This window comes from Brachyhypopomus gauderio, chromosome 2, assembly GCF_052324685.1.
Source record: "Brachyhypopomus gauderio isolate BG-103 chromosome 2, BGAUD_0.2, whole genome shotgun sequence".
Taxonomy (NCBI): domain Eukaryota; kingdom Metazoa; phylum Chordata; class Actinopteri; order Gymnotiformes; family Hypopomidae; genus Brachyhypopomus; species Brachyhypopomus gauderio.
The window spans coordinates 27,815,415-27,842,914 of record NC_135212.1 but is presented as its reverse complement, the minus strand read 5'-3'; the positions used below and the strand labels follow the sequence as shown (position 1 = coordinate 27,842,914).

Here is a 27,500-nt window from a genome sequence, read left to right as displayed (position 1 = left end):
CTGTAGTGTAGTCACGTAACGCCACTTCCTGAACGCCATCCCATCTAACCTCACTTCTGTTCCTTCACTTGCTACCTGTTGTCACCTGTGCTCACAATTGCTAACCTCTCTTTCTCTCTCTCTCTCTCTCTCTCTCTCTCTCTCTCTCTCTCTCTCTCTCTCTTTCTCTCTCTCTGTCTCTCTTGTCTTTCTCTCTTTCTGTCTTTTTTTTTCTCTAACTCCTTCTGCTTGACTGCTGTGTCTGGTGTGTGGATTTGGGTGTGTGTTTGTGTGTGGGTGTGTGTGGTGTTTTTCTTTGGGGCAGTGATACAGCTGAAAGCTCTCCTCCTGAAGACTGCTCTCCCTCTCACCAAAACACTGAGCAGTAGAGAGGTACTCTCACTCTCATTGGCTCCGTCTCTGTCTCTGTGCATGGGGATTAGACCGTTTCCTTCTCTGTAGATTCCGTCTGTCCTTTGAAACGTCTGTTGTGTCTTGAGGTCTAACTCTTAACAGTGTTATCGAGACAGATGGAGCAACACCCCAAATATATATATTCAGTATATCTGTGCGTGTGTGTGCGTGTGCATGTGTGTGTGTGTGTGTGTGTGTGTGTGTGTTTCATCACAGATCGTTCAGTGATAGCTGTTTCCTGAGCAGTCCCCTGTGCTCTGAGCTAGCGGACGTGCAGTGGTATGGGCACAAGAAAGCCAAACCAGGAACACTGGTCTGAACCCACCCTCCAACCTCCATCCCTGCCCGTCCTCATCCCTCGCTCCCTGGAACAGTCTTCTGCAGTGCTGCTCCGCCCATGGGCTGCACCTCAGCACCTACACAGACGTATACCTGGAGCCCCGCCCCCAATCTGTATGTGTGCATATCCAGTGGTACAGTGGCTCTGGGCTACAGGATCACAGAGCTTGGACTGATCCGGACCATTCTGACCCTCTCACTGCTTACCTTTAGAACTCTGGACTGTGACCCAGTTAGCTGCCAGCCAATCGCTCTGTATGCACAACCCCCCAGTGTCCAATCCCAACGCTGGAGTCAAGCGAGGAGGACGTGGTGTCTCCGTTCAGGAGATGTGTGTATATGTATGTGTCTGCATTCTGGTGAAGAACCCACCTCACTCATACTTCAAACACACCTGTGTGTTTGCGTGTGTAACTCTGCACTGAAGATGGAGAACTCGGACCTCTCTCTGTCACACACATTCCTGCAGAACATGTTGCTGTTGGCCATCTTGTCACATTTTATGTGCTATGTTCAGTTAAGGTGAATGCAGTGAATCACAGGTCCCGCCCACAGTGAACCATGAACCCTTACTCATGCTTATGGATTTCCTGTTTGTTTTGTTTCTTTGGGGATTTTTTTATTGTTCTATAAAAACAAATAGAAGTGAGTTTAAAGAACACAGAAGACAGCAGCTTGAACCCCTCAACCCTCTGAACCCTCAGACGCACACCATTATAAAGCAGCATTTTGTACATTTGTTCTGTTATCACCATGTGAGGGAACAGGCCTCTGGAGTAGGCCCGAGGAAACATACCCCCTTCATGCATTGCAGCGACGTCTCAGGCTGCTCTGGTGAAACACATGGTTCCATCATTTAGTCTCCCACCAGACATTCACAACTACAGTCGCCGGGATTATTCTTTCCTTGGTCATTCCAGGTAGCCTCTTTACTTAGTCTAGATGCTGATTGTTACTGACACATTGATGGTTGTAGTAAAATGTTTTCATTGGATGGCTGTGTGTGGATGGTCTCTTAGGATGATGGACTGAATTCAGAACCACTTATTATCATTGTTAAAAGTCAAGTGGTTTGGGGGATTCGTTGGCCTCTGTCAGTGTCCAGCTTACATTCATCATTGGCAGGGCCCAAGCAGTACAGCTGCCTCCACTATATCTAATACATGTTCTGACAGAGTGTTCAGCTGTAGCAGGGGCTGTAGGTCCAAACCAGCAGGTCCATTTCCCAAACAAGCCTCCTAGCTTTGAGATCATCGCATTAGACGGAGAGATTGTTGACAGTAACGTTCAGCGCGCTATTTCCCAAGGGTCTCTCTCTCCTTCCCTGGCCGTGAGCTAGAGGACAGCTGAGCTTCAAGTTGACCTGCGCCAGAGTCCGAGTGCTGAAGTACCGTAGGGGCCGCATTTCCTCAGCAGCATCCCAGTGTGTTTTCGTCTATGCCGGCCTCCCAGCCACTATGGTGCTCTGAGTCTGTACTGTATCCTGCTGAACTCCAAATCCCACAATGCCCTGCTACGTTTTTGCTCTTCTTAAGTACCGGGTAAAGACTGAAGCAGTGTACTGTCAGAAGAATATTGTTAACCTCACTCAGTGGCTGTGTACAGATGGCATACACATCATACAGTATGAACACACAGCACATTCACTCATCGTACCTCTCCGCCACTGCATTGGAAGTAGTACGGGACACAAGCATTCCAGCACACTGTATGAGCAGAGTACAGCTGTCCAGACCTCAGATCGACACCTCCACAGTGACCATGAGCCGTGTTACAGTAAACTCAGTTCAGCCTCTCAGAAGCTGAGATGATTACAGGGTGTTCATGTTTTTTGTTTGTTTGTTTGTTCTGAGTTCAACAACACACAAGATTTTAACTGAGCGAGAATTTCGCTTAAAGCCGCTGGTGCCCTTCTCCAGTCTGTCTCCCTGGTACAGGGAAACGTACCAAGCCATACAGAACCCCACCAGAGCTCACTCACATACGGATGCTTGGGCTGTTAGAAAAACCTAAAAGCACACCGGGATCTTATCTATAATCTGTTTTTTATGAGAAATATACATGCCATCACACTTTTGTGTCAACAACCTTGATAAATGTTTGTGTTTTCAGCAGCCGGGTAGGAACCTCCATCACATATCATGTGGCAATATTACTGTAACGCACAGCAACCGAACAGCAGTGGCTACCCGTCACCCGTATGGCCATGGATCCAAGTCCATTCTGTTACCCGTTACCGCAGAGTTTTGACTCCTTACACTGTCTCTCTTTCAGGAGTTCAGATGAGTCAGTATAGTAGCCACAGTGTTTTAGAGGTTCTCTTGATTAAGGCTTCTTCCCTTGCATGCTCAACCTTCATTGTGCATCACTGGCAAAACAAACCAAGCTCAAGAACTCCCTAACTCTTTAACCACATGTCATCCCACCCTCTGCAGTGCTACGGTTCTGGCCTTGTGGTTAACTACCCCTTCTGCAGTGAGAAATGTGTTCTCTCCTCATTCTCTCCTTCCTACCTATATTTAATAACAAACCTAAACCTTTTATAACAAAAGAATAAACTAACACATTTATCAACATATATGGAAAACTCTATGGATACCTGTCTGGGTTATTTTAAAAGAAGAAAAAAGTTTTAAGTTTAGTTTTTTTTTTTTTATTGATCAGTATTTCTTTTTTCATGTTATTTTTCGCTAAGTTGGGACATAGTTACAACCCTTTCAGGTGCTACACGATGACCAGTTACTGCATTGTTTCCTAGCTGTAGACTTTTCCTAACTGTTGTCAATAGTTTTAATACGAGTTGTGCAAAATGAAGGATGTTAGTTACTTAACGGTGTCGGTCACTCCCTCAACCTGACAGTAGAGCATGTACCATGAGTTTATGGAGTTCAGTTCAAACATAACCAGACACATTATAACGGTGTTGTAGGAAAAAAAATGTGGAACTGTTGGGCAAAATAACCAGATTCCACAGTTAATTTATTCTTTTTCTATTAAGAATTTGTATAGTAACTTTACATTTTTCAAAAACCATGTTGTTGGCAACTGATTCTGAATTTTCCAGATGAGAAATGTGGTGGTTCTTGAGATTATGAAAATAAATTATTGCTGAATGTTCTCTAAACTCAAGTCTGATGTTTCTTCTCCTTTTTGTCAGTTTTGAGGTCAGGGTTGTTTTTGCTTTTGTTTTGTTTTTTTATAGTTTTTTGTATTCGCTAAGACCCAATTCCTGAAATTGAAACACACAGCAGCCAAAGCCACACAACATGTAAAACATCTCACACTTTTGGAAAGAAGCAAACATGTCATCCAAAACTATTTCAACTGTTGCCAAAATTATACCCAAATATCAGATGAACAAACAGCCTTTCCTATATGATAACTGCACACTGATGTGACAAATGGAAAACATCACCATGTGTTTGAGTGTACGGTGTGTAGTTGTAAAGGACTGTCATAGCACTCACACACACAAACATATTCACAAATATACAGGTCATTTATGCACATTCAGTACATATACACCATAAAGTAAAAAACATAATGTTTCTTTTCTTTTTTGTATTTACGCTTCTGCATCCCATGCTGTACATACTGTAATATATAGATAATAAAAGACAAAAAAAGGCTTGTAACTTCAGCACAAAAGTGCTACAAGATCTCATTGACATCACAGCTGATGTTTTCTCTGGCCATACAGTGGGGGAAGGACCTTCTGGAGTGATGTATCCACCCCTGGCATGCCCCCGTCAACATCACCACACACTTCTTCCATCGCCTGGAGAAGGGAAATGTGATGGTGGGGTTGGCAACCACCTCCAAGCTGAAAAGAACTCAACAGGATTGAGGAACGGAGAGTATGGTGGAGCTGAAGCACAACTAATCATGGGTGTTCAGTGAGCCATTGGATTTGAGCAGCCCGGTAGGAATGACAACAAACCTGGACTGATCTGATCCATTGCCATGGAAAATCAGTACACATTGCACACATTGTGTTGTTGCCATCATGATGCCCAGGACAGGCACGGTGTCCTGAATGAATGAATGTTCAACTTATATAGCGCCTTTCTATATACCCAAGGTCGCTTTACAATTTTAACACAGGTACAACCAATCACACTCCAGTGAGAAGCGACTGCCAATTTACCTAATCTCCATGTCTTTGGACTGTGGGAGGAAACCGGAGACCCCAGAGGAAACCCACACAGACACGGGGAGAACATGGAGACTCCACTCAGATAGAGACTTGAACCCAAGACCCCAGTGCTGAGAGGCAAACGTGCTAACCACCAAGCCACCATGTTGCCCAACATAGTCCTGTGATGTTCATTACAGTATTGCATAAATTAGTAAATATTGTGTGACACAGGACACTGGAATAAAGTATCAGTGAGTAAATCAGTGAGCAGAGCGTACTTGTGCATATTCATATCGCAGTTATAACGGCCCAGTGTGGACAGGCTCATGAATGGATGTTGCCAAAGGCGACGTTGTCAGTAATGATGTGCTATTGAAGTTGTTGTTTGTTCTGACCATATTGATGAAGGTCTCTTTCTGTTCTGGGTTGGATAGCCATCCTCTTCCCCCATCAAGGGTAGTCTTCTTCAAAAACAAGATGTGAACATTTTATCGGCATGAACGTAAACTTTATTGTAAGTTACTGTAACTACTGATATGGTACTACACTACAGTAGTGGTATACGCAGGTCAGTTCTGTGAGTTCAGTACCATGGAACAGAGAGTAAGTCTGCTTGCCTATTCTCATTTTAAAATGTCCGGATGATGCTACAGTGTAGATGCACAGAATAGATTGAACCCTTTGCCTGCAGAAAACTCAATTAATGCATGAAAGCCCATGGTTGACCACATGGTCAGCCACACTATAAAACATCCAACTTAAGAATTGGTTGTCTGTGCTTGAAATAGTTGTTGACTGATATCTGTAAAGTAAAGGTTAATAAAACTCAAAATGTATTGTTCTGCTCAACATGAACATGAACTTTAAAAAATCATATTTAGAAAAATTAAGTTATTAAGTTTGTTACAGAAGAACGATCTTTGCATGTGCTGTGCCTGACGATTACGTTCACCGCTCTTCCCTCAAGTTTGGGCTTCTCTCCAGACTGACTGAGGTAAGTAGAAACATGTTTCATACAGTGTTTGAATGTTGAAGCCAAAGTACTTGTAAAATTACCTCACTGTAGCGGTTACACTGAGCCAGGTTAATCGTAATTCGTAAACGTAAATGTAAATTCGCGAACGTAAATTCGAACGTAAATTTCGACACAGTGTCGTAAAATGTTGCAAATAAAATGTTATTTATTTTTACGGCGGTTTATCAATTATTATTTATGGGGAGATGGATAGCGGTGTGACGTTCGTTCCACCGCCCGGTGCAGCGCGGCTGGCGGACGCGCCGGGTGCAGCGCGGCTGGCGGACGCCCTGGGTGCAGCGCGGCTGGTGGACGCCCTGGGTGCAGCGCGACTGGCTGACGCGTCGGGTGCAGCGCGGCTGTCGTACGCCTCGGGTGCAATGCGAGGGAGCTCCTCCGCCATGTCCATTCCCTCCTCGGACCCCTGGCTCCACTCCATGGACTGCTCCGGGCTGCCACCCCGGGAGCACTCCATCCTACTCTCGCCGCCAGAGCGATCGGAGGGTGGACTCATCCTCGTCTTGCCAGCTGCTCCTTCTACGGAGAGTGGACTCTCCTCCTCCTCCGTATAGGAGCCTTCAGACGGAGGATAATCCCCCTCGTTGTACTCCTCCCCGCCTTTCTCCATGGTGGTAGAGGGAGGGAGGTAGTCCTCTTCTTCAGACTCCTCCTCCTCCTCTCCACCGTAGTCCACCGTGGATACGTCGTCTGGCGACGGGGGGTAGCCCTCTCCATCTCCACAGTAGTCCACAGTGGACGTGTCGTTCAGCGACGGGGGGTAGTCTTCCTCCTCCTCCTGCTCCTCCTCGGAGTCCTCCTCTCCGAACTCGCTCTCTGGGGTGGACTCGGTAGCACCCATGACGCACGAGCCCACCCTCAGAGGCGAGAGAGCGCGGGCTGGAGGAGCGTGTCTCTCCCTCCAGATCCTCACCGCGCCCTGCCGGAAGATCTCTGCCAGCTCGGGGTCCTTGTGCTCCAGCCCACGGGCGGTGGCCAGCTGGTGAGCACACACCAGGTCCTCCTCGAGCTGAGCCAGAGTGGGCGAAACTTCGCGGCGTGGAGGAGAAGAGGAAGAGCGGTGATGCCGCTTACTGGGCTTCTTGCCCTTCTTCGGCTTCCCCTTGTAGCCTGGCATTTTTTGTGTCTCTTGTTGGCTTGTCGTTCTGTGACGTTCGTGGGTCGGCGAAGGACGAGACACAGAATCCTTGTTTTTCGACTGACGTCACTTTTAATTTTCACACGAATTGCGCAATAGCGCATGAGTAACACTTAAGCAGACACACACTACGTGTAGACTTAGACAACGACGAGCACAGGACACTGCACGAGCGCACATTAAATAGACAAACCACATTAGCCCCACGTGATTACGATACGATTCGCAGGTGAGACACATTATTCACATGACATAGCCATCACCACGAAGTTCCACTGACGCAGACAAAGCACGTGGACCACGTTTACACATGCCCAAAGGGGAGGGGCCGGGGTCCTCAACGTGACAAGCGGGCCGGTACAAATTCATTAAAGGGCCGGTTCTGGCCCGTGGGCCACCAGTTGAATAGCCCTGCTGTAAAGGAACCCAGCTAACAAAAAAACGTCCCGAGGACGTCCCACGAACCAGTCACCCCAAACATCACAAGCTTTTCATTTTGGTCCAAATGGATTTTATGTCTCATGTATTCAGCATTATAGGGTACTGGGTTGAGGTTTCTAGCACCCTGAGTAATAAAGAATGAGGAAGTGTGACATGTCTACTTTTCTCAGAAGGCACAAATGAAGTAAACATCCAAAATCACAGCCCCAGGGACATGCCCACTGCCACATTTTGCACCTTTACCATTCCTAATGCTTGTCAAGTGCTGCATGAAGTTCTTTGCTACTGCATACTGAAGATCCTTCTCGGTTAAAATTATATATTAAAATGTTCATTAGAAACAGTACAAACGTATTGACATCTTGAAAGATAAGAGAAGGCATTTCAAGGACCTGTTGTTCCGAATCCTCACTCTCTCTCAAACTGGGTTGAATTGTAGCAACCTACCAACAACTTTAAACATGGCGAATGGCCAAGACTGGCCTCTAAGAAATATCAAGGGCAGAAGTATCATTTGGGTATGCTGAACGAGATGTTTAGACTGGCAGGCAGCTCACTTGGCACCGTGCTTCATAAGGCTGATGCGTAGCTCGCAGTATTCTCCCCACTCTCCCCTCTGTTGCATGAAGACCTTTAGATGACAACTTTAGATAACAACTTTCGTTCGGGGGGCGCCGAAAGTATGTTTGCATACACCTCAGAAAGTAAGTAATTGCAACCCTGGATACGTAACACGCACTGCGTCAGAGAATCAAGAGTATAGTGTGATTCTGTTCAGCATGAAGACCTTTAGATGACAACTTTAGATAACAACTTTCGTTCGGGGGGCGCCGATAGTATGTTTGCATACACCTCAGAAAGTAAGTAATTGCAACCCTGGATACGTAACACGCACTGCGTCAGAGAATCAAGAGTATAGTGTGATTCTGTTCAGCGACATACAGATTGTATGGTGTTTGGCCATTCGAGTAAAAGTTATAAAATAAAAACTACACTTCTTGTCCGTCCATATTGTGACATGGTGTCAGAAGTGGTGGTGTAAACACTTCCGTTGAGAGAGAGAAAAGCGGCAGTGAGTTTTGGAGTGAAGTAATTTAAAGCTACGAGAGGGAGGAAAAGCGAGAACAACAAGCGAAAATGCCGAAGTTCCACATGCCCGAAGCTTTCGATTTCACGTAGCCTTCCACATGGCCGATGTGGAAGCAACGTTTTGCACACTTTCGGATTGCAAAAAAGCTGGATAAGGAAGACCAGGATTCACTTCTGTATGCAATGGGCAAAGACGCCGAGTCTGTGTTTAGTACTTTTACTTTCACTGAACAGCAAGAGGCGGTTTACTTCGATACTGTAGTGGCAAAATTTGACAAACATTTCGTGCCTAAACGTAACGTTATACACGAACGTGCCTGTTTTCACCGACGCTCCCAACAGAGTGGGGAAAGCGTTGAGGCTTTTGTATGTAACTCATACGAGCTAGCAGAGCACTGTGAATTTGGGGCTAGTAAGGATGAACAGATACGGGACAGACTAGTCATCGGGATCGCAGACGGTGAAGTGTCCCTGAAGCTTCAGCTAGAGCCCGAGCTCACGTTAGAGAAGGCAATTCAAATGGCTCGTCAATGGGAAGTCGAAACACAAATACAAAGATAGAACAACAGAGGGAAAGTGCATGAGGTGCAACAGGGAGCACGAGATGGGCGCGTGTCCTGCACATGGGAAAAGGTGCCGTAAATGCAACAAGACGGGACATTTTGAGATTGTGTGCAAAACAAAGACCGTAAAAGAAATAACTACTCAAAACGTAGATGAAGAGTCAATGGGTTCATTCTTCTTGGGGTCTGTTAGTAATGAGAACAGTGCAAATGAAAGATGGCACATTGATCTGCCAATCTGTGGCAAAATGCTATGCTTTAAAATTGACACTGGGGCCGATATTAATGTCATGTCATACAGCTCGTATCTCAGTCTGCCCATGTGACCAGCCCTGTGCCAGACAGCAGCAGACGTGCACAGTGTTGGTGGCAAGCTTAAGTTCATGGGAAAGTTCCTGGCTACCACTAAACAAAAGGGTCAAAAATACAGTTTTTGGATATTTGTCGTGAGTGGCGCGTGCACAAACAACCTGCAAGTCGTGCAGTTGCATGCAAGATGGGACTAGTGCTGAGAGTGGACGAGTTGGAGGGTGACAGTGTCTTTGGTGACATTGGACGTTTAAATTGCAAACTGGTGAAAATTGAGCTCAGAGAGGATGCTCAGCCCTACAGTGTCACAACACCATGGCGTGTCCCCTTCCCACTGCTCTCAAAGGTGGAGCAGGAGTTAGCACGCATGCAGTCGTTGGGGATCATCGAGGAGGTCGAGCTGAAAAAGCTGAACATGACAGCAACCTGAAGGCTGTAATGCAGACAATCAAGGCATCGGGGCTTAAGCTCAACAAAGACAAGTGCCACTTCGCACAGCCAGAGCTACGGTACTTCGGGCACATCATTGGAGCGGATGGAATAAAGCCTGATGGTGACAAGGTCAAAGCCATAACCGACATGCCAAGTCCTCAGAATGTTAGTGAACTCCGCCAAATGCTGGGTATGGTGAATTACTTGGCCAAATTCTTGCCTCATCTGGCCACTGTGCTGCATCCGATCTCCTCCCTGCTGAGGAGTGCTGTCCAGTGGGTGTGGGATGCCGCACAAGAGCAGGCCCTCAAAAAGGTGAAGAAGATGCTGGTCACAACACCAGTGTTAGCCTACTATGACCCCAGCAAACGGACAGTGGTGAGTGCAGACGCCAGTAGTTATGGAAATGTCCAGTGGCATTCTGCTCACGCACTTTGACAGAGACAGAGCGCAGATTCTCTCAGATAGAAAAGGAGTGTCTGGCGTGTGTCTGGGCATGCGAACGATTCTCACATTACCTACAGGGAATGGAGAGCTTTTGTCTGGAAACCGACCATAAGCCGTTGGTACCTTTGATCAACACCTACGACCTGGACAAAGTACCACTGAGATGCCAACGCTTATTAATGTGCCTCATGAGGTTCAATGTTAAGGCGGTACATGTTCCAGGCAAACAACTCATAATTGCAGACACACTGTCCCGAAACCCACTGAAGGTCATTGAAGCTTTGGATACGGAAGAGAATGTGAAAGCCTACGTGCAAGCGGTGATGGCTATCAGACCAGTGTCTGACAACAGACTGGAGAAGATCCGAGCGGCGACCCTCCAGGAAGAGGATCTCCAGAGAGTTACTCACTACATCCGTCAGGGCTGGCCAACTTCAATGTCGCAGTTGCCACACATGCTCCAGGGCTATCACAAAGCGAGAGCACACCTTTCCGAAGCCGACAGCTTGCTGCTGTACGACGACAGAATCGTGATACCGGGGTCACAGCGTATAGAAGTGCTGTCCAAGCGCCACGAGGGTCACTTCGGCTTGACCAAGAGCCGAGAGAGAGTCCGGATGTCAGTGTGGTGGCCGGGCATTGGACAGGACATTACCAGGTGCGTTACAACCTGTGAGTTCTGCATCATACACAAACCTACTCAGAACAGAGACATTAATGACCACTCCATTACCCGGTGGGCCATGGCAGAAGATGATCTGTTTGAGCTAGACTGGAAACAGTACTTAGTCGCAGTTGACTATTATTCTCGTGATATAGAGATAGCCCACCTACCTAGTACAACTAGTAAGCAAATGATCAGTTGCCTCAAGAGCATGTTTGTGCGCTGGGGTATTCCCCTTGAGGTCATCACTGATAATGGCACACAGTTTGTGTCAGCTGAGTCCAGTGAGTTCAAGAACACCTATGACTTCCAACATACATCTTCAAGCCCGCACTACCCACAAGCAAACGGTGCTGCAGAGCGAGCAGTACAGACTGCCAAGCAGATCTTGCGCCAACCAGACCCACACTTGGCGTGGATGAATTACAGAGCCACCCCAATTCAGTCAACTGGACAGAGCCCTGCCCAGCTTGCAGTTGGTCGCCAGATCAGAACGAGAGTCCCCACTCTCACAGAACATCTGCAGCCCTGCAATATCAATACTAAGCAGCTGAAAGATAAAGATAGACAGACGAAACAGGCCTACAGGTTCTTCTACAACAGGAGACACTCTGCGCGTGACCTTCCAGCTCTACGCCCTGGTCAGCAGGTAAAGGTCAAGCTGGATGGGGAAAAGAGATGGACGACTCCTGGTGTTATAGTTTCAAATGCACCAGAGCCATGGTCATACATGGTAAGAACTGAGCAAGGCACAGTCACACGTCGAAACCGACGTCACCTGCAGCTCATCCCAGAGCTACCCAGACCAGAGGAACAGACACCGCCAGAGGAACATGCCCAACCAGCTGGTGTGACCACTAGCGACCCAGCTCAGCCTACATCCGTACCGAAGGCTCCAGACCAGGCATCACCAGAAGGAGTACCGGTCCATTTGCCGTCTACACCAGTTCCTTTGGTTAAAAGGTCATCAGGAAGAACTATCAAGACTCCTGTGAAGTTCAAGGACTTTGTCCGATGATTGCTTAAGTTTAAAGAAAAGAGAAATTAAGTTTAAGTTGTAGTTAAGGGAAATGCTATAGAATGTTTTCTTTATAGGAAGTTTACTTTAATGTTTTATTACAGTCTGTAAGTGGTAATGAAACTAGGATATAGAAAATGTGAGCAGCGCAAAGACATTATTTGTTTATTGATATTGGTTACATAAACAAACTTAAAGGGGGAGATGTCATGAGACATGGCTTTTATTTTGATAAGACATTAGAATACGTTTAGGATACGTAACACGCACTGCATCAGAGAATCAAGAGTATAGTGTGATTCTGTTCAGCGACATACAGATTGTATGGTGTTTGGCTATTCGAGTAAAAGTTATAAAAACTACACTTCTTGTCCATCCATATTGTGACATACACCGAACTGTGGATCTTTCGTATCGGATTGGTTTACCTGCGCGTTCTACCTTCCATGCTGGACTGGTGAGCTTACGCGGGAGTCCGCCATGACTCGTAACTCCTTCAAACAGTACTCCCGGGAGAAATCGCCACCTGATTCTCTCCTCCCTCCTGCTCGAATATTCCCCATTGTTCATTGGGAAAGTCTCTCCTTTTCTCTCTCATTACAGCTTGCGTTCGCACATAAGACACTCACACACCCGATAATGTAAAGGGGGGTGTAGGAATGTTGTTATATTGATTTTTTGTGAACTAGTTAAGCCGGGTGTTTGGGATGATGTGAAAATATTAGAGTTTGATGTAAATTGCCATTAAACCACAATATTGCATTGCACTGTGACATTGGTAGGCTCTCATTATAACCCCCCAGCCTTAGAAGGTGTTATATATCAGTGGGCAGGGGTTTTCATGACCATGGTTATGTAACAGGAAGACTCCGTTACAGAGTGTGTACACACTCTGTAACGGAGTCTTCCTGTTTCTGAGGGGAAACAGGAACGTCATCGTGCATTGTGACGCTTTGTTTGGAACTGGACTGTTTTCCTGTGAATCCGGATTGTGTGGGTGTATGGGAGGTAGATCCTGCCAATATTAAAACTGAAATGAAAACACTAAAATGAAAATGAAAATGCAGTTTTGCCATTTCTTTTTCCATACATGTTTGAAAATATGACAAAATTAAAAATAACATGAAATCACTTAATTTGAAATTTAATGTTTCACTCGAGCACGGGTCATATGTGACAAAAATAAAATAAAAATAAAAAAGGAGGATTGGCTGATTTTCTTTTTCATTTTCCACTTTTCATTTTCATTTTCCACTTTTCTTTTTCGTTTTTAACTTCACCAGCATGCAAATACATGTAAATTAACAGTAGGTGGAGCTACAACTACAGAACCTCCCGTGAAATCCAGAGAGGGCAGCACACAGCAACATGGCTGACATTTTACTATTTTAATATTGGCAAGATTTTCCTTCCATAGTGGGTGCACTCTGAGGGACTTTTGTTGAGACTAAAGAGAACACGAACACGACTTGGAGACTTTGGAGGTGTTCGCGACATGCCAGAGGAACTCTGCGAGACTGCTGAGTGTTGCGCGATGCGTTTTGGTTAAACGTGCTGAACTAAGACATCCAACTCCACAGCTACACGGGGGGGTCTTGACGGCCACCCGAACGAGGGAAGTCTGTTATTTTAAAACTAAACTTATGTGTATGTGTGTCAGTTGAGAAATGGGGATAGGGTGGGAGATAAACCGTTTGATGAATTAGTATAGGCCTCCCAGCATTAATGAATTAAGTGTGATTATTGGGGGTGTGTGTCTGTGTGTGTGTGTGTGAAGTGGTAGTAGGTGATTTGCCTTATTTAATTTGTGTTGTGGTGAGATTTTTGGGTTTTATAAAGTAGCACGTGATTGTGTGGTCAGAAATGCTGGTAGAGACTTCTATTCTAAACATTGTATGAGTTGGGGTAGGTAGCTGTGTGAAGGGAGTGCCTACTAGTGTATTCGGTGAGGATAGCCGACGATCTTTACTTAAAAAGAGTGTTTTGACGAAGGGGTTTTTTTTCCCGTGATGTTTTAAAGAGGTATTACTTTAACAGAGGGGGAGGAATGTGTGTGTGCAGTGATGTCATGGGTCTATTGGAGGGAAGGTAAGTCATGCTGTAGGTAATTAAATTGTGACCATGAATAAATATTGTTATTTGGCTTAAACCAGTGTTGATGGTATATTTTGGATGGGGGAAGATTGATCAGGCTCGTCCGGACCGTACCGGAGAAACAAAGGTGGTGGCAGCTATTTAAATGGTCCAGTGGCTTAGAGCCCTCTAGTGGCAGTAAGCGTGAATATTACGTAACTGGCTACATAGAGAGAAGGATAAATAGGGGGTTCATTACAATATTTCAGATAACCTCATAGTAAGGCTCTAACGTTGGAGAATCCATGTTTGAAAGATACCGCTCTGCAAGTTCGCGTTTAGAACGATTCAAACTTTTTTACGTACGTCCGGTTTATGAGAGAACTTTTCAGAATCATTTTCAGAATCAGTTCGTTTTTAAATTATCTATTGAGACTTTATTTTATTTCATTTTTCATACAGAGAATAATTCTGGAAAATATAACATCATTTTGCAAATATAACACACTACAAAGTGAAGGAAACAATAACAGGGTATCTGCACATTTTTAAATCTCAAATTCAATGACTTTTAAGACCTTTTTAATACCTCTCACAAGAAAAAATAATACTATTACTGGGGATGCAGGTGTGTTCCACATCGTTGATGGGGGGGGGGGGGGGGGGGGGGGGGGGGGGGGTTTGGCAAACGAAAATTGTTGACGTTGTTGAGGCCATATACTCCAACGCTAGGAATCTAGCACTAGGACCCTGGAGCGGTTATTTTCTGCATGGTCCTAGCGCTAGATTCGGCAAAGTTCACATCGCGCCAGAACAACTGAACAACACACACTTATAATAATTTAATGCCTCCCCTCATAAAATTCCAGACATTTTAAGACATTTTTAGGCCTTGAATATGGAAAACTAAATTTAAGACATTTTAAGACTTTTTAAGGACCCGCGGGTACCCTGAATAAAATCCAGCCAACTCGTGCTCTCCAAATACTTTAAAAAACGAAAATGCTTTAGACGGAACGTACACGTACCATATTCAGAGGCGGTCTTTGCATAGAGGCGTGGCTAGGCAACTGCCTTGGGCCCCTCCAACTGCAGCCCACTGTAGGGGCCCCCTGACTAGCTAACTTATTTCTCGCATATTAATGTTGATGGGCCCCCTAGCTAAATTCGCCTTGAGCCCCCAAATTGCTAAGTCTGCCATTGACCATATTGTTAGGCTTTTTATAGGTAAAAATGAGTGGACTAAAGAAAAGAAAGTGGGGAGTGCCGAGTGCTTAAAAAAGTGTGTGTGGAGGTGGACAACAAAATATTTTTCTCACTGAGGTTCGATCAACGGCTGTATGTCTGATATGCCAAGAAATGGTTGCAGTTTTCAACGAGTACGAAATCAGCCGTCACTTTGCTACGAAGCATGCAAACCATGCTAGCAAGCAGTCAGCATAAGGATGAGCGGCTACTGCTCAGAGGTTGGCGCCGCACATCGCTCTCAATTTAAAGAGCCCTTTCTAGTTTCTGCTGCTGGCAGGATATTTAATGCAGTCTGTCTCTCAGGACCATCCGTCCATGATTTTGCGAGGTTTAAAACAATTAGAAATGATTGAGCTTGATTATTTCGTTAGGAAATATATTTTGAATTTTGAAAGTGTTCCATTTATCTTTTTCCAGTAAGTGTTGCTTTCATTAACTTTGCACCTTCAATTGAAATGTATAAAATAATACATTAAATTTAAATTATTATTAGTCCAAATGCTTCTGACCCGGCCGCTCTGTAAAATTTTAAAAGCCATTGTGGCCGGCAAGTCGAAACGTTGTCCCACCCAGGCCCGTTGACAGTCTTGCTGGGGCCCGGGACAAGAAAGTCGTCCCCCCCCCCCCCCCCCCCCCCCCCCCAGCTTACTGGTTTATACTTGACGCGTCGCGGCGCGAGGGTCCGCGCGGCGAAAATTACGTAATCGCAATGGCACCGCCACCGGGCCTCACGCGCTGTCGATTCGCGAGGTCGTGCACCTCTCGAATTTTGTAACTTCGCGCGCGCCGCGCTTCAGCGAAATGAACAAAGTCACGTTTGCAGGGTTCATACACCTTTACAAGGTGGAATTAAAGCACTTGTACGTCACTTTAAAGGTCCATTTCAATATTTCCCAGCACGTTAAACTTAAAAAAAAATTTTTTTATTAAGTTAAATATACTCGAAATGATTCGAAATAATTCGCTTTTTATCACATTATTTAATGGTTGTTTATTTTCAAAACACCCAATCTTAACGTCTTCACGTTCTCTCATGTTTTGTCCTGGAATTACAAGAGGTTCGTATTTGTTAACGTAATACAGGAACTATTCAGTCAGACAGCTATTTGTTGTGAAACGAAGTAGTTACAATTTCAAGCATTTTCAAGTACTTTAGCCTAAATTTCAGCATTATTCAAACCTGGAACACAATGCAACATTAAAATTCGTCAGGTAAATGTTTTTCCTTTCTTTTCTGCGCTCCAGATTTCTGTATTTACTTTACTTTAACGATCCACCACTGTATTTCCCGCTGTTGGGCGGGTACCAGCCGGCTACAGTCGGTGCTGGATCAAACCATTTTTCAGTGTGAGGCGGGGGTGTATGCACTTAATGGAAAATATGCAGATAGGTAAGAAAAAAAACATATATTTTAGCCATTTAGCTTATTTTGAGTAAAGAAAGTTATAGTAATGAAAGATTTCAAGATTATTTAAAATTATAGACTTTAAATACAAATAAATTGCTGGGCTCTTTGATGGGCCCCCCTGGCGCTGGGGCCCGGGACAACAGACCCGGTTGTCCCCCCCTGTCAACGGGGCTGGTCCCACCCCTACCCCAGATACACTAGTGATTATTGTGAGCTTGTTGTAGGAACGGAAGAAGTTATGAGTTGAAGATTCAAATACTTTACAGGTCCGTGGAAGAACCTCCAGACAAGTATGAATGAATGATGAATGAATGTTCAACTTATATAGCGCCTTTCTATATACCCAAGGACGCTTTACAATTTTAACACGGATACAACTCGTACACAACCAATCACACACCGGCGAGAAGCGGCAGCCAATTGCGCACAGTGTACTCTCAACCGGGATCCACAGCCCCCTGGGGGACTGAATGGGGTGCAGGAAGGGGAGAGAGGACAGACCCTAGTGGCAGAGCACCATCCACCACTGGGCACACAAGCACACACACATTCAGACAACTGCTTTTTTATTGAACATGAAGACACACAGACACACTCAGGGAGAATTTGTCAGGGAATCAGGGAGGGCCAATTTACCTAACCTCCATGTCTTTGGACTGTGGGAGGAAACCGGAGATCCCGGAGGAAACCCACGCAGACACAGGGAGAACATGGAAACTCCACTCAGATAGGGATTTGAACCCAAGACCCCAGTGCTGAGAGGCAAACGTGCTAACCACCAAGCCACCGTGTTGCCCGTTTAAGTAGTTACGGCATGGTTTATTTTCACTATCATCTCAAATACAGTGCACGCCACAGGTAGAAATCTACACTCTTCTTAGCCAGTAGCATTGGTTTCAAGTCATTGGAACAGTTAATCTTTGAGTATAGCTTTTGTCTTTTGGGAGAATTGTTTGCCAGTTGTGTGCTGAGTGTGTAACTTGACTTTTGTAAATTGAGTATTCTGTGTGTGGCCCAGGCTTGACATACTGTGTGTCTTATTGTATAAAGTCAGATGGGGGTAAGTGTTATTTTCTTTGGGGTAAATGTCTTGTTTCTCCTGTTTTTGTGCGAGTTAGGGAGTAAGTGTAGTTGCCAATTCTTTAGTTGTTTTCTTTTTCTTTATTTGGTGTAGCTAGTTTTGGAAGTAGAGTGGCATTTTCTTTGGATTGGTTTGTTTGTTAATTTGGCCTGGCTTACCCCTGGAGAGATATCTTAAGAGAGATGGCTTGCTGCACATATTATATTTTTATATTATGTTAGTAAATAAACTTTAGACTAAGAAAACCTTGTGTTGGTTTGTGTACACTCTTTTTTTTACCATTTCACTTGCCTTTAGAGGAGGAACAAGTCATGGAAATTTGAACCTTAATGGTGAGCAAGAACAATCAGAAACAGTTGGGTATGGTATCAAAGTAAAATTCAGTTTATTAAAGACAAAAGATAGAAAAATAGAAAGATGGATTGATCCAGAGATCTCCCTTACACACACTCAAGAGCGTCTGCAAGAGAGCTGCCCTCCTCTCTGACAATAGTTCTTAAACTATTTTGCCAAATGATTAAATCATACTTCTGTGACATGAGTTAAGTATGTGGCTCACATGAGTTGAGGTGATTGAGTGAGGTATCACCAGGGTCCTCAGGCCAAGGCCTCCTTGTTCCTCTGGTTCGCCAGGCATGCCAGATATACTACCATTCTGACACCAGACGCCCTTATCTACAGGCCCGAGACCTTCAGGACTGTCTGCCTTCAACTCACGAGGAGCACGGAGAGAGGGAGGCGGGCAGGGAGGCGGGCGGGCGGGTGGGTCAACGTGCCCGAGGCCTGAAATATGCTTAATATACCTTAAGTGATTTCCTTTCCATTGCTTACTAATAGTGGTCAATACATATATGAATATGATTACAGAAATACTGAATATAAATTTTGCCCCAACACTGGAGTTTTAGTGTTGATGGTACAATGTTCAATTTACTATCTTGATAAATTCAAGAGATTAAGTATATTATATTTTTCATTCAGTTTACAGAAGTTTCCTTTTGACGGGAGACATCAGCAGAGGTGCTAACTGTGCTTCTTGGCTAAATAAAAGCCATTGAAATGTATGCTCGTCTAGGAGTCCTGCCTCCCTCGCCAGAGTTACAGGCAAATACCTTCCTGAGGTGATTGATCTCAGGTAGATATAAGCTTTATTATCCTTTCATATCCTTTTTTTGTACATTGCTTGCTTAACAAACTACTATACAAATTAGGTTCATTGTTTTATTTATTTAGATACTATTGTCCCTATTTCTCTCTCTATGAGATGATGGGGTCCAACTAGAATATCATTGGTAGTTATTTTGCTATTTGGGGGTGAGGATGCTCCTGTGCAGTACTATTATTACTGAATTTTGACTTTTTAACAATTGTTGGGCTTGAAATCATCCGTCCAGTCTGCCAACAATAGTCATGCATATTGCCTTCTGTCATGTGTAGCCATGCAGGTATCACAATGAAGCAGTCGGTTTCTTTTTTTTTTTCCCCCATTTTAATTGAATAACATTTTCTACTTCCACCAATATCACCCAAGCCCTCATTTTCTGTAGATCTTGGAGAAAGCCGTTGCCAGTCTGGTACATATCGACTTTCTCCTGAGCTTAGGGATTGTCTCGTCAGAGGTGGATGGTACTTCAGCACTGGTAGACTGGAAACCTGCAAAGTCAAAGCAAATAGACGGTGTGAGAGGGATGCTGTGTGTCATTATTCCATGCTGTTGTCATTATTGTTGTTCATGCCCTATTAGTTGTGCAACATGAAAGACTACTAAACCATAGAACACAAGTAAACCATGGAAGACTACTATACCATGGACCCCTCACTTCTTTATGCATAATACTGTCATGAATTAAACTTCACCAAAGAAATACTAAAACACGTACCATCTGGAATATGTTTGTTCACCACCTGGTCCTCTGTGTGAACATGCACTTTGTTTGTCCGTTTCTTTAAAAAGAACAGACAATTTGATATAAAATCATTCAAAATATGATTGACAGTAGCATAAATGTATGGTTGAAAATCATTCAGAAGAGCAGAGTCTAAAGCTAATGGTGTGACTGGGAATAAATACATTTTAAAAACAGATACCTTGAATCTCAGCTTCAGAAATCTTGGAAACCTTAACCACCGACAAGATTTCTTTTCCAGCCCCACGTCCACTGTCTGTGCTGCACTCTGCAGAGCAGAGCCTGTATGGTCCTGTTCTGACCGAGAGGTGGTGATGCCAGCGACGTCACTGAACACAGTGTGGGCAATCAGAGCCGACAGCTCAGAGCAGCATCTCTGTAGTGACTGCCTCACTTCCAAGTCAGCCTCCGTCACAGACTCGCTTCCAGAACAGTAGTGATCAGTGTCAGACTTGGTGCAGGACGTCAACCCAAGGCTTTGGTGGAGAAGATTTTCTGTAGCCGTCTTCACAAAGCTCCTCACGATGCCCGACTGGAGTGCTTCCATGGAAAGGTCAGTATCTGACAATACTGACCGAGTCCCCCTGCAGCTCATTTGTGCTTTTATTTTCTCCAGAGCCGCAATCCTTTCCAGCATCAGGTTCCTCACTATAGGGAGGAGCTCCTGAGAGGACTGCCTGAGGGAGTCTATGGAGAGTTTGCTGTCCAGTGCTTTACAGGAACTGCTGATCACTTTTCCAGCAATTACTTCAAAACTGTCTACAGTTATGAAGTCACTGAGGGCTTCCAAATGCATGTCAGATGGTGTTAATATCTCCCTCATGTACAAAACCTCCAGCCTTTGCTTCACAAATGTTAAATAATCCTTTCCTATTAGCTGTCCAGGAAGGTGCTCGTCAGGAATCACTGACAATAAGCATTCAATAATGCTCTTAGAGAGGTTTGTGGAGTTCAGCAGTAGTTTGTAGTTTGGAGTGGTTGTGCAGAATTCCAGAAACCCAGACATCCTGGTCATAACTGCACGCATCAGACGTTGGGCAACGTCTTCAATGTCGCTTACAGGCAGTGTAACACTATCATTGAGGTCATTATTGCAGTAAATCTCCAGAAGAGGTGAGTTCATCTAGAGTATCAACATGTGCAAGAGTAGTAAACAGGATTGTAGTCACTTATCACCATGGATGTAATTTTGTAATAAAAAGTGGGGGGGACATGGATTCGTCGCTATTTAAATATTTGGTTTTAACCGTAAAAACTGGGGGGGACCAAAACCGGCTTTTGAAAAAGCCCCCCCCCCCCCCATTACGTCCGTGCTGATCACTGGCCTTGGTCTCACACTGCATATATTGCTAATGGATATATAAACACATCAACTATGGAGGAAAACGTTAATAAAAATAATTGAATAAATGAACTAAAACATTTTAGTCCTTCACCTGTTTTAGGGAGTCATCCACAATAGCGGACATGATGCTGATGGTCTCTTTCATGTTGAGATGTTTTATCTCGGGTGGCAACATATTCATAATGGCCCTCATGACCTCTCCGTGGATCAGGCTGAGGATCCTGTCCTTTGAGATGCCAAAGATGACCCTGAGAGGCTCTGACATAGATGATGTGCTGCTTCTTGTGTTCAGATCAAACCTACTGAAATTAATATTTCCCAATAAACTATAAAATACATAAAGGAATCACAGGCTTGATGACATTAAGCCAAAATTAAGCCAAAACTGTTAAACTCAGTGCTTGTGGACTTTGAGTTTAACTGAGTAAATAACTCAGCATATCAATACTCCAAATGAATACTCAGTCTGAAGGTTGGTGGTGAGTATTGACTTACATGCACACGGAAGCATAAATTACAGGACGAGGGGGAAAACCACGTCTGCTCTTCTGTCCGCAGGTGATCTGAGAGGGAGAATCATGTTTCTCTCCATGATCCACCTCATGAGGGCTGCTGGAGATGCAGGTTCCTCCTGAGGACCTCACCCCTAACAGGCCTGACTCAAAAGCAGGAGCAACCACCTCCTTCACTGCCACTTTGACCCATGCTGAGATTTTTTCCAGCACTTCAATCAAATCCTCCATTTTCATCTAGTTAGGTTAAAGGAAAGTGTAAAACGGTCATCAGTATCCAAAAGCTTAATGATTTTTAATTATTACTTTTTTTAACCTCAAGCTGATTATTTCTTTAAGAAGTAAAATGCTAATGCAAAGAACATCTACTGTTGTGAAGGTCTGTCCAGACATGGCCAAAGGCTCATGTTGCTATGGTAACTCATAGACACACAGGCAGATAGGAAGACAGATACAGAGATTGGTACTCACATTGCTTGGCAGTGTATTCCTCAGCTCTTCATTTAGAACAGCTGGATTAATCCCAGAGGTGGATATGACTCCAGCACTTTTCCCACATGGAGGAGTGTTGAGATCCTCCATCACTGCCTCCTCCACTCTAGCACAGCAAATAGCTGTGGTGAAAGAAACATTTACTTTAAGCATCTATGAGGCAGACACTAATGATGCACATAAGCAAATGTCACTAAAAACATAAATTATGGAAAATTATACTGTTATGAATAACCGTATAATGCATCACGTTTTGGTAACAAGTCATCACGCTAAATCTCACCTGAAAACCATCTGCTATGGTTTTTCTTTGCCTGCTTGCTTTTCACGCTGGGGGCAGACACATCACAGCCCCCAGGAAGCTCTTCTGCTTTAACTTTGTTAAACTGTAGTAGAGAAAATGAAGAAAAAATTTGTTTCATGATGACCGGTTTTGCATTTCTCAAAATCCTCCACAAGGTGGCGTTATTAGAATTGTTGTGTATGCGCTAAAAAGGGAGGAAACTGGTGACGCTTTACGAGTGTGTCCGATAGAAAACGGTCGATTTGCTCATGCAGGCCTATATATATATATATATATATATATATATATATATATATATATATATATACACTTACTGACATGGGTAAACATAGCATGAAGAAATAATTGACGACATCATGTTTCCCTTTATAATACATATTCCTTGACTGAATGCAGTTATGTTGCAGGCTCGGTCTAGACTCCATTAACACATTTTCTCATTGGCTGTGTTCGAAATAGATTACTACATACTGGATACTGCATACTGGACTCAGTATACACTGGATACTGCATACTGGTCCTCGTAGTAGTATGCAGTACCGTTTCCAGTATGCGACAAAAGCAAAGCACACTACGGGGTCACGTGAACGTAGCGTTGCATGATGGGATGCAGTACACCACGAAGATAGCTCTGTTTGCGTACTGGAATATTTTGCGGAAGTAGTAGGTCATCCGGGTATGTTTCGCGTACTGGAAATTTTCATTTTGGTCACATACTGCATACGACATACTGATTTGGGGCTCGATCAGTATGCCAGTAGTATGTAGTAGACTATTTCGAACACAGCCAGCGTCATTAAGTCGCGACCCACTTTTTAAAAAAGTTGTAGGTTGCCGTACACCATGCACTTTATGTAATGCAACTTATTTGGTGGTCTTATGAAGGACCGTTTATAAGCTATTGAAATTATTACAAAAAACAGTGTGCAGGTGCTCTGTGGCCTTCACGACCGCCACTTGCGTCTGTGTTAAGGTCATTTGTAGACGGTGCCTTAGACGTTGCAGTGGTGAAAGTTGCACATTTAAAATAACATGTTGTCTGCTATTTAAAATACGTCTATTCCTGACGTAAGTAAAGTTGTAGATGTTTGTCTTGGTTGCCAGAAATAAGAATTTTCATATTATAGCACTTTTGCTAATACTGTCTTAAAAGTTATTGAAGAAAGAATTCCGAATATTCGAACGTGAAACAAACTTTACTGAAGTTTCTTAGTATGCATACTAGTGACTTTTGATCCCATTAAAATTAACTTAAAATTATGTACAGTTAGAAGTGTGTCCTCTTTGGGTCCGACAGAGATGTAGACTGTGTGGAAAAAATGCGATATTTTTCGCTTGGCCATTTTCAACGCTTAGTGCTAAAGTTTCAGCTCCGCTTTGCGAGTCATGCTGGTGATCGGATTCCTGCATTTGTTGATGGGCAGAGACGAACATGTGAGCGGGAGCTGGAGTGTTTAACTTTTAAAATACAAACTCAAAAGAAAATGGTAGATATTTTTCCAATTACAAAAAATCCTTGCCCATAAAAAATAATGCTGTTGTCTGCTGTCGCCAGTGGCGAGTGAAATAATTATATTAGGGTTACCATAAATATTACTCGCAAATTAATATTTATGGTCGTGATTGCGACGATTTAGTCGCAATCTGAAGCCCTGGCATGTCTGACGGGTGCCTCGATTATTTCCAGGATAAAAGGGGAGTACAAAATTAGAAGATTAGCATAATATTTTTTTTACAAGCTGTCCGCGACCCACCCAGAACGTGTCGCGACCCACCAGTTGAGAATCACTGACGGGATGGGGGGGCGTACATCATATTTTGAAAGCCAATGTGTTCTGATGTGATAAGAGGCCGTAAAATGAAGTAACTGGGATGTAACCGGATAATTAATGTTAATCCGAGTCGCCATTTGTGATCGAAAGCAATTTAGTTTTATTTTTGTGCAATATTCTACAATCACTGTTGCTACAAAGCAACTTTAGAGAACTGTCTCGACGAGGAATGTAATTTTCAAAAAATAGACTGAGGAGCGGCTCTCTCGAATTTACTCGGACTAAAGTGAGATTATGGAAAAAGCTCAAAGGAACATGAACTTACGCTCATCATTTGATCACTTGGAATAGTCACTTCTTTACTCGCACAAGATATCGCTGAACCGCTGTAGTAGCTACTTCAATCTCGGTGACGATCAAACTATCTGTGGTTTAACCGCTGTCTGTGGCGACTTTTATAGGTCTCCTGCATTGACATCATATGCCGTGTTGTCATAGGTACGCAGATAATAACTAAAACTACTAATTGGCGTGTTGTCATTGTGACGCAGTTAGATAATAACTAAAATTTGAATGTTTTGCCTGAAGAACATCAGCTGACGAACGTAAGTTGTCGAGCGGGGGGGGGGTTACTAGTTACTACTAACCCAGCAAACACACATATATGTAATGCTGCAGCCCGGAGCCCCGGTGGGCGTGGGTAAAGGGCGTATCATGTGTCAGTCATTTTCGAATGCAGCCAATCAGATACTAGACTTTTGTTGTCAATCAATTTTTATTATCAGCCAGAGTTAGCTGTCAATCATTTTTTTACTGCAGCCAATCATCTTAACAGATATGCCAAAAGAAGGCGGAAACTGCACGGAGAAGCTCTTTAAACAGAAGTATATGCCATTCTTGCACAAAAGTAGCTGAATAAAAACATTAGAAGAGCCATGATTTTAGACATTTTTAAATAAAAGTTTAAAATACTTCTCACTTGTTATTCTGGAACGGCACTTTAATGTTTTTTTCCCTTTATTGCACGTATTGCATCATTTACATCATATATATACGTGGCGAGTGTAAATTGTTAGCGCGATCGATCGCCAAGTATAAGCGCCTCCGCCGAGCAAAGCGTTGAGGAGCGATTTCGATTGGAGGATTGTGCTCTATTTTTATTATTAATTTTTTTGCTGATGCTGGTCCAGCGTGTCGCGTGCCACTGATTATGCCTCGGCGTGCCAACGGTGGCCCGCGTGCCATAGGTTGCCGACCCCTGCTGTAGAGCCTTTGAATATTAAAACCATTGTCGAAATTAAGCTCAGATGTGGCCAGCAATGGAGCGCAAGTAAAAGAAGTACACGATCACACCAGTCTCATTGAAAATGAAGGAGTTAATGAATAAAGTGCACCAACGCAAAACCCGTGACATAATCCCAATAAAGTTTGAAGACCAGTATTGTTTTGATATAATCAGGCATTGCTTTTAATCGTCATAATTATGGAGAGCTAGCTATATGCTCACCGTGTACATCTTTCGCCAAGAGAAATTCGTGGGCAGAGTTTAATTACATCTTTGCGGGAGTCATTGAGTTGGATTAACTCTGATTTGATCAACTCTGTCCGATAACTCCAACACTCCATCGTCATTTGATTATATCAAAACAATACTGGTCTTCAAACTTTATTTGGATTATGTCACGGGTTTTGCGTTGGTGCACTTTATTCATTAACTTATTCGCACTTTCAGATTCGTTTGGTTACTTATTCGCAGCTCCTTATTCGGCGAATGAAGTTGGTTCCTTATTCAAAAAGGTTATGTTCACGATGCGTGTTTGCTTCGCACTTTGTTTAAAAGAGATAGATTAAACAAACGAGCATAGGAACATACATTAAGAGGTTATTGTTTCCCATACTGATTTTGTGAATGTAGAAAAAATATTAAAATATATGTTTTAAAGCATTCCTTTTGTAAAATGGTTTCTATTTCAAGTCGTTACAAGTCGTTGTATGCAATTTGTACATCATTATTGAATTCGTCAGTATTTCTAACGTAAGGAAACATATTCTTAGATTTGAAAACTAAAAACACAGAAATGCTATTCTAGAACACAAATCAATCGGAAGAAGATATCATACACACATATCATACACACAGATACCAGCACACAACATGGCATATTGAGCAGTGGGCATATAGGTGAACGAATTTAAAGGGGCAGTTTCAGAGGCTTATTGAAGGCCTTATTGATGGTGGACCAGAGAAATAACAAATGAATCATAAAGAACAGGTTGCTCCCTAAGAGAGGAACCTGATTTTAGCCTGACCCTACATAATTTTATACCTCAAATCTAACTGGAAACATGGCTTGCTGCATGCCTATAAGGTGTCTGGCCAGACAAATAACATGCATCATACATAACACATGACACATGCAGTTGTGCGCACAGGTGAAATGGTTCCACATATGTCTGAACTGACATATGTGGAAAGATCAAAGAAACCCAGGGGGAGACCCAAGGGAAAAGCAAAAAAAAAAAACTCTTCTCTCTCTCTTACACACACACAAACACACACACACACACTTTCTGGCTCTTTCCGTTGGTTCTCTCTCGTCTCTCCCTGTCTCTCCAGGTTGATATGAATCTGAACGCAGAGAAGCAGCAGCCACTGAGAAAGAAGGACATCTCAATCAAGAGAGAGATGGTCTCTCAGTACCGCCATACCATCAATGCATCAATGCACACACACCCCCACCTTTATTCTATATGAACTCTAGCAGATGTTGATCTGATGTAGAACCTGCTGCCCCCTTGTAGTGAACGTGCAGGTGCAAATTGTGCAAATTGTGAATTTGGGGTTAGGTGTCTTGCTCAAGGGCACCTCAGTCATGGCCTCAGGCCTGGGAATCGAACCCACGACCCTCCGGTCACAAGACCAGTTCCCTACCACAGGACCATGACTGACATAGGGTGTAGTTCCAGGTTGAGCCTGGGTGGCTGAAGGGTTTGTTTGGGCTGGGTTACAAAAACTGAATGGCTATAATCTCATGAAACCTGTACCAGCTTACAAGCTGCTTGCTAGGATACCTGACAAGGTCACCTGAAAAGCACAGGGGTAGTCCATCATCTCTAAAGGATCTAACATTGTATATGGCTTTGTGTCCGCATAGGCAGCATTTTGGGTCATTAACAGTAAACCCTAATATGAAGACTGTTGATTGACTGTTGACAGCCCGCCCACTAAGAGGGAAGATATGATTGGTCAATTTTACTGTCATTTGAAACTGGTATTGTGCTGAATTATAACTGCCAGGCCCTCTGTAAACGAACAGCGGTGATAGGGTGAGACACAGACTCACAGGCTTCCAC

The 27,500-nt window shown here is 43.8% G+C and overlaps 3 protein-coding genes across 3 annotated transcripts in view; 2 read left to right on the top strand and 1 right to left on the bottom strand.

Annotated features, from left to right (window-relative positions):
- Window positions 1–3,861, top strand: part of frmd4a (FERM domain containing 4A) — a 56,415-nt gene extending 52,554 nt beyond the window's left edge. Inside the window, 2 exon segments of the mRNA XM_076993260.1 lie at window positions 305–372; window positions 610–3,861. Coding sequence (XP_076849375.1) covers window positions 305–368 — 64 coding nt within the window. The 3' untranslated portion in view covers window positions 369–372; window positions 610–3,861.
- A 15,372-nt stretch (window positions 3,862–19,233) lies between these two features.
- On the bottom strand, window positions 19,234–24,599 carry LOC143508830 (uncharacterized). Its single transcript, XM_076997439.1, has 8 exons — window positions 24,472–24,599; window positions 22,354–22,456; window positions 22,050–22,192; window positions 21,562–21,815; window positions 21,158–21,368; window positions 19,903–20,844; window positions 19,695–19,758; window positions 19,234–19,467 (listed from the first exon to the last, which is right to left on the bottom strand). The coding sequence occupies exons 1-8, from the start codon at window positions 24,478–24,480 to the stop codon at window positions 19,349–19,351; spliced, it is 1,845 nt and encodes a 614-aa protein (XP_076853554.1). The 5' UTR covers window positions 24,481–24,599; the 3' UTR covers window positions 19,234–19,348.
- A 1,962-nt stretch (window positions 24,600–26,561) lies between these two features.
- The window catches only part of LOC143508663 (protein diaphanous homolog 1-like), an 8,560-nt gene continuing 7,621 nt past the window's right edge, over window positions 26,562–27,500 (top strand). Inside the window, exons 1-2 of the mRNA XM_076997324.1 lie at window positions 26,562–26,579; window positions 26,764–26,870. Of these exons, the coding sequence (XP_076853439.1) occupies window positions 26,562–26,579; window positions 26,764–26,870 (125 nt within the window). The remainder of the gene's footprint in view (window positions 26,580–26,763; window positions 26,871–27,500) is intronic.

Excerpts from the sequence above, each read along its gene's own strand:
- LOC143508830 (XM_076997439.1), bottom strand. Across the intron at positions 21,816-22,049 it reads GGAATACACTGCCAAGCAAT|ATGAAAATGGAGGATTTGAT; the intron begins GTGAGTACCAAT and ends TAACCTAACTAG. Across the intron at positions 19,759-19,902 it reads TTCTGAAGCTGAGATTCAAG|AAACGGACAAACAAAGTGCA; the intron begins GTATCTGTTTTT and ends TTCTTTTTAAAG.